We start from the raw sequence: 11,893 nt of genomic DNA, 5'->3' as shown, positions 1-11,893 counted from the left end.
ATCCATTCCATCTTATTTTATCATTTCCCTCAGAATTTGTTTTATCAATTCCTGTGTTTGTTTTTTTTAAAGTCTGGGGGGCCAGAGTTTAGCCTTATCTGGTTGGCTAAACCAGAGGTTCTCAAACCTGTCCCTGAAGACCCCCAGCCGGTTCATGTATTTGATCTGTCCCAGAGCTAACGCATCTAATTTAACTTGCAAACTAATCATCAAACCCTTGACTAGGTGAATCAGTTGAACTAGTTCAGGGCTCAAACAACATTGTGAAACATCTGGGGATCCCCGAGGAGAGGTTTGAGAACCACGTTATATGGGCAATGATGGAACCAGATTGTTTCTAATCAGGTCATATGGTTTTAAAAAAAATAGACATCTGTGATTGGACAATAGAACGAACAGGGCTGAGTTTGCTTTAAGAAGGGTTGCAATTGTGTAGGAATTTGCATCTGCAATTAAAAAGTTACTCACACAGTAAGTCATCAATATCGTGCTGGTCTATTAATTCCAGTCAATTATTTTGGATGGATAAGGTCTAGGTAGACTAGCCACCCGAAGTTGGAATATAAAGCAAATTTGGTCACATTCACATTTTCTCTTAACACAAATAAATAGGCCTAATTTAGGCTATAAATACATGACTTAAGATATAAATACACAACTTTACCGCTTCGTTTCCCCTGGCAGGAGGGGATCAGAGCCGATAGGCTTCACTAGGCTACCGCAGCTGTGGCTGTTATCAGTAGGCTACAGTTGATCAGACTGAAACACAGATTAATTGTGCACAAGTTGACAAATCATGAAGCAAATCAGTGTAAACATGTTCAATGCCTTTGTGTCAATATTTCTTTATCACACAGAATCAAAAGTGTTGGGGCACATGCCAGCTCAACACACGTTTTCCTGGCGGCCCTGCTATGCTTATCTCTGCAACACGGATTGATGGAAATCGCCACACAATGCTAGAAATGAAGAAACATATGTAAATATACATACATGTATACAGTTGAAGTCGGAAGTTTACATACACTTAGGTTGGAGTTTGTGCATGACACAAGTGATTTTTCCAACAATTATTTACAGACAGATTATTTCACTTATAATTCACTGTATCACAATTCCAGTGGGTCAGAAGTTTACATACACTAACTCGACTGTGCCTTTAAACAGCTTGGAAAATTCCAGAAAATGATGTCATGGCTTTAAAAGCTTCTGATAGGCTAATTCACATTATTTGAGTCAATTGGAGGTGTACCTGTGGATGTATTTCAAGGCCTACCTTCAAACCTAGTGCCTCTTTGCTTGACATCATGGGAAAATCAAAAGAAGTCAAGACATTTGTCTTGGCTGTGGAAGCTCGTGGAAGGCTACCCGAAACGTTTGACCCAAGTTAAACAATTTAAAGGCAATGCTACCAAATACTTTTTGAGTGCATGTAAACTTCTGACCCACTGGGAATGTGATGAATTAAATAAAAGCTCAAATAAATCATTCTCTCTACTATTATTCTGACATTTAATATTAAAATAAAGTGGTGATCCTAACTGATCAAAAACAGGGAATTTCTACTAGGATTAAATGTCAGGAATTGTGAAAAACTGAGTTTAAATTTATTTGGCTAAGGTATATGTAAACTCCCGACTTCAACTGTATATATATATATATATATATATATATATATATATATATATATATATAAAATGTCAAGATGTTAAATATCTTGACATTTTGAGACAGTATACATTTTGTTATTTTTGGGGGGTGGCGGGAATGGGCTTCCAAACCTTCCTCCCTCTGATGAGTCATGTACAATTGTTAACATAAACATACCATGGCGCTTGGCTGCACCATGTTTTACTGGCCGTATATAGCCCTAATATCATGCATAAGGGGTAAAATACTGGGTCGCGGGGATAAGAGGCGCGCAAAATGGACAACTGTCGAGTTTGCACAAAGTTTCGCCTATTTGATTTGCATCATAAACATTCAGTTATGAATGTTAGTGAAATTCCTGTCTTTTCATCGTAATTTGAATCATATAATTAACAGAGTATAATTACATTTAGGCTGCAATGTTTTTGCCCACGTGGAATCGTCATGGTAGCCTACAAAAGGAGAATGCCGTTTAGGCCTAGAGATCGGGATACCCCTCCAGACCTCGTAGGGTAAGAGTTGAATCTCACGTTAACCGCCTAGATTCAATACAAAAGAGAGTGAGATGTTATGCTAGCCTCATGAATAGACCGTCTCCAATTTTAAGAGACAACTCCGATATAATGTGTTTGTTTTTTCTCTCGAAGTTCCCATAATGTCACGTGCATCACACTTACTGTATATGTAGGCCATGCTATTTTAGACAACGTTTTCACAAAAAAAAGACAGTCCCTAAATTCTTTACAATAATTTGATGGATTTGGACTTTGTTGGCAACCCCTAGAGCCTGAACATATATTCTGTGCTAACTGGCTTTTGGACCGCGAAGCCAGTTCCACTTGCTTGTTTTTATTGTTCCCCTCTAATCAGATACTGATTTAGACGTGGGTCCAATTAATTATCAGGTAGAACAAAACCAGCACATGCCAGACCTCGTAGGGTTAAGGTAGAATACCCCTGATCTGCAGCCGCCACAATCATCATCGTCTCATCTCTGGTAGGAACTGAGATAATTGAGTGCGCTCAAATGTTATTTTTTATTGGGTACCCAGTTCATTAAATATTTGTATTTCTGTATTGGATACAACTATTGTGAACGAATGACACTTGTCATTGCGGTTGATCTTAGAACATAAGAGAATTAAAACGATTTCAACAATAAATAAACTTACATTTCAAACATATCACTGAGTCCACTATTCATTCGTTTTTTTCTTGCTTAATTAGATGACATTGCTTTAGATGTAGATAAATGTAAACTTTTTTTAGGCTTACAGTGTCTTCTGAAAGTATTCACACCTTGACTTTTTCCACATTTTGTTGTGTTACAGCCTGAATTTAAAATGGACTAAATTGTATATATATTTTTGTCACTGGCCTACACACTAACACATTCATTAGAATCTAAAAAGGTGAAGTGTCCTGAGTCAATAAGTATTCAACCCCTTTGTTATGTCAAGTCTAAATAAGTTCAGGAGTAAAAATGTGCTTAAGTTGCATGGACTCACTCCGTGTGTAATAAGTGTTCAACATGGCTTTTGAACTGAGACAATTATCTGTAATGTATGTGGGGTACCTCATCTCTGTACCCCCACATACAATTATCTGTAATGTCTCTCAGTTAAGCAGTGACTTTCAAACACAGATTCAACCATAAAGACCAGGGAGGTTTTCGAATGCCTTACGAAGAAGGGCACCGATTGGTAGATGTCAAATTAAATTTCAATCATTTAAAAAAGCAAATATTGAATATCCCTTTGGGCATGGTGAAGTTATTCATTACACTTCAAATCAAATTTTATTGGTCACATACACATGGTTAGCAGATGTTATTGAGTGTAGCGAAATGCTTGTGCTTCTAGTCCCGACAGTGCAGTAACACCTAACAATTCCACATCTATCTAATACACACATCTAAGGGGTGGTATATAAATATATGGATGAGCGATGACCGAGCGGCATAGGCAAGATGCAATGGATGGTATAAAATACAGTATATACATTGGATGGTGTATCAATACGTCCATTCACTACAAAGATACAGGCATCTTTCCTAACTCAGTTGCCGGAGAGGAAGGAAGCCGCTCAGGGATTTCACGAGGCCAATGGTGACTTTAAAAGAGTTCGAGTTTAATGGCTGTGATAGTAAACGGAGGATGGATCAACATTGTAATTACACCACAATACTAACCTAATTGGCACAGTGAAAAGAGAGCCTGTACAGACCAAAAAACATGCATCCCGTTTGCAACAAGGCACTACAGTAATACTGCAAAAAAATGTGGCAAAGCAATTCACTTTTTCCTGAATACAGTTATGTTTGGGGCAAATACAACACAGTGAGTACTACTCTCCATCTTTTCAAGCATAGTGGTGGCTGCATCATGTTAGATTTATTTGAACATTTAAATCCATTCAACCACGCATCTGGATAACGCATTTTAAAGTAATCGAGGATGACAAGTTTGAAAACGTATTTCCATTGTGGTCCTCTTAATTAAATGGCTCAAACAATTTAAGAACATTAACATGTAGACCCAACCTACTATGAATACTTGGGTTACAGATATGAATACATTTTTGAACTAGTATAGTGCTTTTCAAAGACTCAAAGCGTATAAATAGTCAAACAAATGTAAATGATCGAGATTGAAAGATTCAGGCAGCTTGAGATGAAGTTGAGGCAGTTTGGACTTTAGGGTCAGTGGAAAGGCAGTGGAGGTTCAGTAGAGGGAACAGCCAAGGTGAAACAAAGACAGTCTGAAAGAAAACAGGCCACCGCACCTGCTTCTCTGAATGGTCAGTCACTCCATTGGAGCTGCTTCTCTGGTACTGGTCCTGGTCCTCCATTGACAGGAATGTAGCACCCACCTGGGTGATGCCACCGCTGCTGAAAAGCCACATCTTGGCAGTGGTTAGGTGCACTCCCTGAACTTTCTCTGCTACAGTGGTAAGAAAAAGGTATGTGAACCCTTTGGAATTACCTGGATTTCTGAATAAACTGGTCATCAAATGTTCTGTTCTTCATCTAAGTCACAACAATAAACAGTGTGCTTAAACTAATAACACAAATTATTGTATTTTTTGTGTCTATTGAATACAAGATTTAAACGTTCAGTGTAGGTTGGAAAAAGTATGTGAACCCCTAGGCTAATGACTCCTCCGAAAGCTAATTGGAGTCAGGAGTCCGCCAACCTGGAGTCAAATCAAGGAGATGTTGGTGAGAGCTGCTCTACCCTAAAAAAAAATCCAAAAAAATGTAGTTTACTATTCACAAGAAGCATTGCCTGATGTGAACCATACCTTAAGTCTTCTGAGATCTCTTTTGTTTAAGATTAAGAAATGTTGACTTGCATAAAGCTGGAAAGGGATACAAAAGTATCTCTAAAAGCCTTGATGTTCATTAGTCCATGGTAAGAAATATTGTCTATAAATTGAGAAAGTTCAGCATTGTTGCTACTCTCCCTAGGAGTGACCGTCCTACAGAGATGACTGCAAGAGCACAGAGCAGAATGCTCAACGAGGTTAAGAATCCTAGTGTCAGCTAAAGACTTACAGAAATCTCTGGAACATCTCTATTGACTAGTCTACGATAAGTAAAATACTAAACAAGAATTGTGTTCATGGGAGGACACCACATAAGAAGTCCCTGCTGTCCAAAAAAAACTGCTGCACGTCTGAAGTTTGCAAAAGTGCATCTGGATGTTCCACAGCGCTACTGACAAAATATTCTGTGGACAGATGAAACTACAGTTGAGTTGTTTGGAAGTAACACACAGCACACCAACATCAAAACCTCATCCCAACTGTAAAGTATGGTGGAGGGATCATCATGGTTTGGGGCTGCCTCAGGTCCTGGATAGCTTGCTATCATCAATGGAAAAATGAATTCCCAAGTTTATCAATACATTTTGTCGGAGAATGTTAGGCTGTCTGCCAATTGAAGTTCAACAGAAGTTGGGTGATGCAACAGGACAGCGACCCAAAACACAGAAGTAAATCAACAACAGAATTGCTTCAACAGATGAAAATATGACTGACCTGAGTCCTGACCTCAACCCGATTGAGATGCTGTGTCATGACCTCAAGAGAGCAGTTCACACCAGACATCGCAAGAATATTGCTGAACTGAAACAGTTTTGTAAAGAGGAATGGTGAAAAATTCCTTCTGACCGTTGTGCAGGTCTGATCCGCAACTACAGAAAACTGCCAAAGGATGGTCAACCAGTTATTAAATCCAAGGCTTCACTTTTCCCACCCTGCACTGTGAATGTTTACATTGTGCTCAAAGACATGAAAACGTATCATTGTTTGTGTGTTATTAGTTTAAGCAGACCATTTGTCTATTGTTGTGGCCTAGATGAAGATCAGATCAAATTTTATGACCAATTTATGCAGGAATTCAGGTATTTCCAAAGGGTTAACAAACTTTTTCTTGCCACTAAGTATTCAACCCCTTGGTTAGGAGCTTTAACTGGAACTTTCTCTGTTACCTCTGGACACAGCATGCAGTCCTTGTTGTAATATTTCCAAACAGATTAAACAAACAGCCAGCAAGCTATCAAGCCAAAATACTTCATTTACGATCCTGCAACTTTAAGAGTCAAAACTACAGGATATAGTGATCAAACCCTAGAGCAGCCAAAACAAAAATATAAAAATGCAAAAAGAAACAATCAAAATCATTTTTAAAAAGATATACAATATTCACACTACTCTTCCTAGGCTTATGTCTGCTTGTAATCGTTAAGGACTGGGGAGTTTATCAGGATAAAAAAAAAATAACAGAATGGAGCGAAGGACCTGAAATTGTTGTCGAGCAATGATCAACAACCAATTTGACAGAGCTTGACGAATTTTGAGAATAATAAAATCGCCACACGTTGCACAAACCAGGTGTGGAAAGGGCTTACAGCGATTACGCTGCCAAAGGTGATTCTAACATGTATTGACTCGGAGGGTTGAATACTAAGCTAATAAAGATAGTTATTTTTATTTTTTTAAACAAATGTAAGAAATTCAATTTTGTGTAGATCATTGACAATTAAATCCATTTTAATTCCACTTTGTATCAACAAAATGTGGAAAAAGCCAAGGGGTGTGAATACTTTCTGAAGGGACTGTATATATATGCCTTTATTTTACACCATGTCTGGATGCAATATTCTACCCAGGAATATTAAACGCTGAAATCTAAACATCAGATATTGGGTGGAATGGTTACTTCCTATGTTATAGAGTGGAATGGTTTTTCTGCTGGTGTATCCTGAGGCAGCTCCTCTCTGAGAACCTCTTTCCGCAGTGAGTACAGGTAAATGGTCTCTCTCCTGTGTGGACCTTCAGGTGGATCTTAAGCTGGTGCTGGCGTGAGAACCTCTTCTCACACTGAGAGCAGCTAAAGGGTTTCTCCCCTGTGTGAACCCTCTGGTGTCTCTTCAGGCTGCCAGCCTGGGCGAAGGGCATGTGACACTGGGTACAGCTGAAGGGTTTCACCCCTGTGTGGACCCTCTGGTGCCTCTTCAGGTTGCCAGCCTCTGCGAAGCGCAAGTGACACTGGGGGCAGCTGAAGGGTTTCTCCCCTGTGTGGACCCTCTGGTGGATCTCCACCTTTTGGGAGCAACTGAAGCCTTTGCTACAAAACATGCAGAGGAACCTTTTCTCTTTACTATTGCCTGATGTAGCTCCCCCTCCCTGAGCCTGGGCTCTAGCCCGGTCGTTTGAGTTCAATACCTGATCGAAAAGAACGCGGCCGCGTGAATCAGAAGGCCCCATCGACGTGGACACTGGGTTGCGATCCCTGAACGCCTGTAAAGGGGAGTGGGTTGCGACATTTAGATTTGTCTTTAAGCTTTCCCTGCTGTCTAAGAAATCTCTGCCTTGTGAGTGTCCGTCTCCAAGGTGACTATCTGCATTCCATGTGGGAGGAACATCGCCCTCCACTTTCACATCATCTACGATCAGACCCTCCCCTTTCTTATCTAGGCACCCTTCAGAGTATACACTACCACTGTACCGGTTCCAATCACCTCTAGATGGACCAGTTTGTGTCTCTAAACCCAAGGGCGTGCCAGGGTCCATCTCTGTAGTGTAAGAACAAGATGGTTCATTGCCAGTCTCGTCACCTGAGTCTCGATGGGAATGAACCGGGCTCGGGTTATCGTAAAGTAAATACTCTGAGCTGGGAGCAGGAGGACAGCCCAGCCTCCCCAGCCCCTGTCTCTCTCTGTGTAAATGCCTTTGTGTTACAGTTAAAGTCTTGGTGTCTGTCTCTGACTTGAGGACGGCATCTGGCCTTCCACTGACTTCCGTGATGCTGCTTCTGATCCTGGGCTGTGCTGGGGTGGTGGTGGGGTCCTCCGTAGCTACAAGGGGTGGTCCAGTCTCTACAGTCTGGATTTCTTTGCTGTGCAGTGGGTCCTCCTCTCCTTCAGACATCTCGTGCTTGATTCCAAGACCTGCAACCTCTGCAGACTGACACGAAAGGAGGTTATTACTAGTACATGAGTTGATGTCGTAGGGAAGTCTAACAAACTTCCTTATGGCAGATAAATGAAATAAAAAGGCCACATTTGTTTTATAAAAAGTAACTAATTTTAACATAACACTATTACACTGACCTCTATCATGATAATGTGCTGGGTTGAGGTTCCACTCCCCTCATCAACAGTGATTGGTTTATCATCTCTCAGTGTATTATGTCCCACTGGCTTCACAAAGATCCTGTGTCCTCCAGTGACATGTTCTTCACCTGAGAGAGTGATTGGGGGAAAAGAGGTGGTTAAGTACTGTTAATGCTCAATGGTATATTGTACACTATTGACTATTGACACAGAAATGGCAAAGATGTCAGGTAAAACTTCACATAACTTCTTGATATACTAAACTCAGCAAAAAATGTCTAAACACTTTCAACTGTGTTTACTTTCAGCAAACTTAACATGTGTAAATATTTGTATTAACATAAGATCCAACAACTGAGACAAACTGAACAAGTTCCAAAGACATGGAATAATGTGTCCCTGAACAAATGCGGGGTCAAAATCAAAAGGAACAGTCAGTATCTGGTGTGGCCACCAGCTGCATTAAGTACAGCAGTGTATCTCCTCGTCATGGACTGTACCAGATTTGCCAGTTCTTGCTGTGAGATGTTACCCCACTCTTCCATCAAGGCACCTGCAAGTTCCCGGACATTTCTTGGGGGAATGGCCCAAGCCCTCACCCTCCAATCCAACAGGTTCTAAACGTGCTCAATGGGATTGAGATCCGGGTTCTTCGCTGGCCATGGCAGAACACTGACATTCCTGACTTGCAGGAAATCACGCACAGAACGAGCAGTATGGCTGGTGGCATTGTCATGCTGGAGAGTCATGTCAGGATGAGCCTGCAGGAAGGTTACCAAATGAGGGAGGAGGATGTCTTCCCTGTAACGCATAGCGTTGAGATTGCCTGCAATGACAACAAGCTCAGTCCGATGATGCTGTGACACACCACCCCAGACTATGACGGACCCACCACCAAAAAAAAAAAACGATCCCGCTTCAGAGTACAGGCCTCGGTGTCACGCTCATTCCTTTGACGATAAACATGAATCCGACCATCACCCCTGGTGAGATAGAACCGTGACTCGTCAGTGAAGAGCACTTTTTGCCAGTCCTGCCTAGTCCAGCGACGGTGGGTTTGTGCCCATAGGTGACGTTGTTACCGGTGATGTCTGGTGAGGACCTGCCTTACAACAGGCCTACAAGCCCTCAGTCCAGCCTCTCTCAGCCTATTGCGCACAGTCTGAGCACTGATGGAGGGATTGTGTGTTCCTGGTGTAACTCGGGCAGCTGTTGCCATCGTGTACCTGTCCCGCAGGTGTGATGTTCGGATGTATCGATCCTGTGCGGGTGTTGTTGCACGTGGTCTGCCACCGCGAAGACGATCCCCTGTCCATCCTGTCTCCCTGTAGCGCTGTCTTAGGCGTCTCATAGTAATTTATTGCCCTGGCCACATCTGCAGTCCTCATGCCTCCTTGCAGCATGCCTAAGGCACGTTCACGCTCATGAGCTGGGACCCTGGCATCTTTCTTTTGGTGTTTTTCAGAGTCAGTAGAAAGGCCTCTTTAGTGTCTTAAGTTTTCATAACTGTGATCTTAATTGCCTACCGTCTAAGCTGTTAGTGTCTTAACGACCGTTCCACAGGTGTATGTTTATTAATCCGGAAAAAGGGACGTTTCTTTTTTTGCTGAGTTTATTTACAATCAATCTATTAAATTCCATGCATCACATTGTTTTCATTCAGTAAATAATAAGAAATGCGGTAAATCAAGAATCTGATTCGAATGTGATAGTGTCTAAGCCAATCAGGCGAATTATTGCATATTTTCCAAAAACTGACCAAGACCCAATTCTGGGTAACACATCTGAACACATGCAGCGTTGAACCGAGCGACATGCCTTCCGCAAAATGTACCTCTTGCCATTCCTCTGTATCGGTCGAGGATCTTGACACTACTGGCGAGGACGCGCTCTCGTGTTGTTCTCTCTGCGCACTCCCGTGCCACCTTCAGTTCCAGTAGTTTCCTCCGCAATGCCCTGTTTTCTTTCTGGCTTTGAGTTATTTCCAAACGAAACACTGCATAGTCATCGTCTACTAGTTTACAGATCTCTGCCACCGCAGCATTTGCTAGCACCTCCATGATGGAGGCTATTTGAGTGTGAAAAACCATACAGTTAGCCATTGTTAGCAGTTAGCTAGCATTACCTAGATAACATCTATCAACCAAGTCCTTAACCCGAATTAGACATTACATGCGGTAAGTATATGATGATGTGCAGTTAAATTAGTCATTTTAAGTTCCAGGGTTTTAATAAACGTCTAAATAAAAACGTTAACGTGGAAATTGTTCTTGGTCACTTCACTTCCGTTGACTTATTTTTCTTCCTGTGAGTTTCCAGCAGACTATCTGCTGTCTTCTTCGTCGTCTTGTGCGTTTCCGGCAGACTAGATGATGTACTGTGAATTGCTGTCTTTCTCAGGTCGGAATGCGAATTAATAATAGCCTCACACCAGTAGGTGCAGGCCGGTGGAATATAGAAAAGACAACAGCTTCCTTGGTATTTCGCTTTGCCTATCATTTGAGCTCAAAATTGTTACAAGCAAAAATGCGGTTAGTCAGCTCATGGAAGAATGTCCTATCCTCAGCATACCACCGGCAATATAACATACTTCAATCTCTACCTCGCCACCTTCCTCACACTTCCTGTGTGTTTCATCACTAACAATAACCCACAATAACCCAACCTCATTCCCCATACCCACTGACCTTCCTCACAGAATTATGGATCGAGAAAAACTGCCTTCTTCTTCTCTCCCACTCACGTTGCCACTCCTGGGTCAGCCCCTCTGCTATGCTCCAACATTCCATCCCTCCTAATGGGACCACCACATTTACCTCCTCCCTCTTCAGAGCTGTCTTCGCTACCTTATCTGCTGCTTAATTTCCCCAACCCCAACATGAGCTGGGGGACCACTGTTCCCTTAATTCTTTGGGTGGCACTGAGCAAATGTCAGTTTGTGTGGACATAAACTAGAATGTTGTGAGAATTCTGTGGAACTTCCTGCGTGCATTTTAGGTCCTGTACCCGCTTTAAGTTGAAGTTTTAGACTATCCAATAGGCTATTGTGGCTATTTGAACATAATGTGGTCCTATCAGAGTGTCCTAGCAACAAAACCACTGATGCAATAACATTTTCACGTGGAAATAGCTTTTGAATTCTATGATATTACATTTATTATGGATCCAGCAAAATTAAGGCAGTTATACAATTTTAAAAACAGCCCTCAGTCCCCTACCACATATCTACAACACACAATCCATTGGTACTTGTGTGTATTGCGTACAGTACATTTGGAAAATATTCAGACCCCTTGACCTTTTCCACATTGTTACGTAACAGCCTTATTCTAAAATTGATTAAGTTGTCGTCCCCCACATAAATCTACACACAATACCCCATAATGACAAAGCAAAAACAGGTTTTTAGAAAATTTAGCAAATGTATTAACAATAAAAGCAGCACATTTACATAAGTATTTCAGACCCTTTACTCATTACAGCCTTGAGTCTTCTTGGGTAAGATGCTACAAGCTTTGCACACCTGTATTTGGGGAGTTTCTCCACTTCTCTGCAGATCCTCTCAAGCTGTCAGAATGGATGGGGAGCATTGCTGCATAGCTATTTTCAGATCTTTCCAGAGA

At 41.5% G+C, this 11,893-nt stretch overlaps 1 protein-coding gene across 1 annotated transcript; it reads right to left on the bottom strand.

Annotated features, from left to right (window-relative positions):
- Positions 1-1,853: 1,853 nt before the first annotated feature.
- On the bottom strand, positions 1,854-10,825 carry LOC127905953 (zinc finger protein 589-like). Its single transcript, XM_035742116.2, has 3 exons — positions 10,105-10,825; positions 8,268-8,398; positions 1,854-8,121 (listed from the first exon to the last, which is right to left on the bottom strand). The coding sequence occupies exons 1-3, from the start codon at positions 10,370-10,372 to the stop codon at positions 6,883-6,885; spliced, it is 1,638 nt and encodes a 545-aa protein (XP_035598009.1). The 5' UTR covers positions 10,373-10,825; the 3' UTR covers positions 1,854-6,882.
- Between the last annotated feature and the right edge of the window lie 1,068 nt (positions 10,826-11,893).

This window comes from Oncorhynchus keta, chromosome 29 (assembly GCF_023373465.1).
Source record: "Oncorhynchus keta strain PuntledgeMale-10-30-2019 chromosome 29, Oket_V2, whole genome shotgun sequence".
NCBI lineage: Eukaryota > Metazoa > Chordata > Actinopteri > Salmoniformes > Salmonidae > Oncorhynchus > Oncorhynchus keta.
This window is presented reverse-complemented; position numbering and strand designations above follow the sequence as displayed.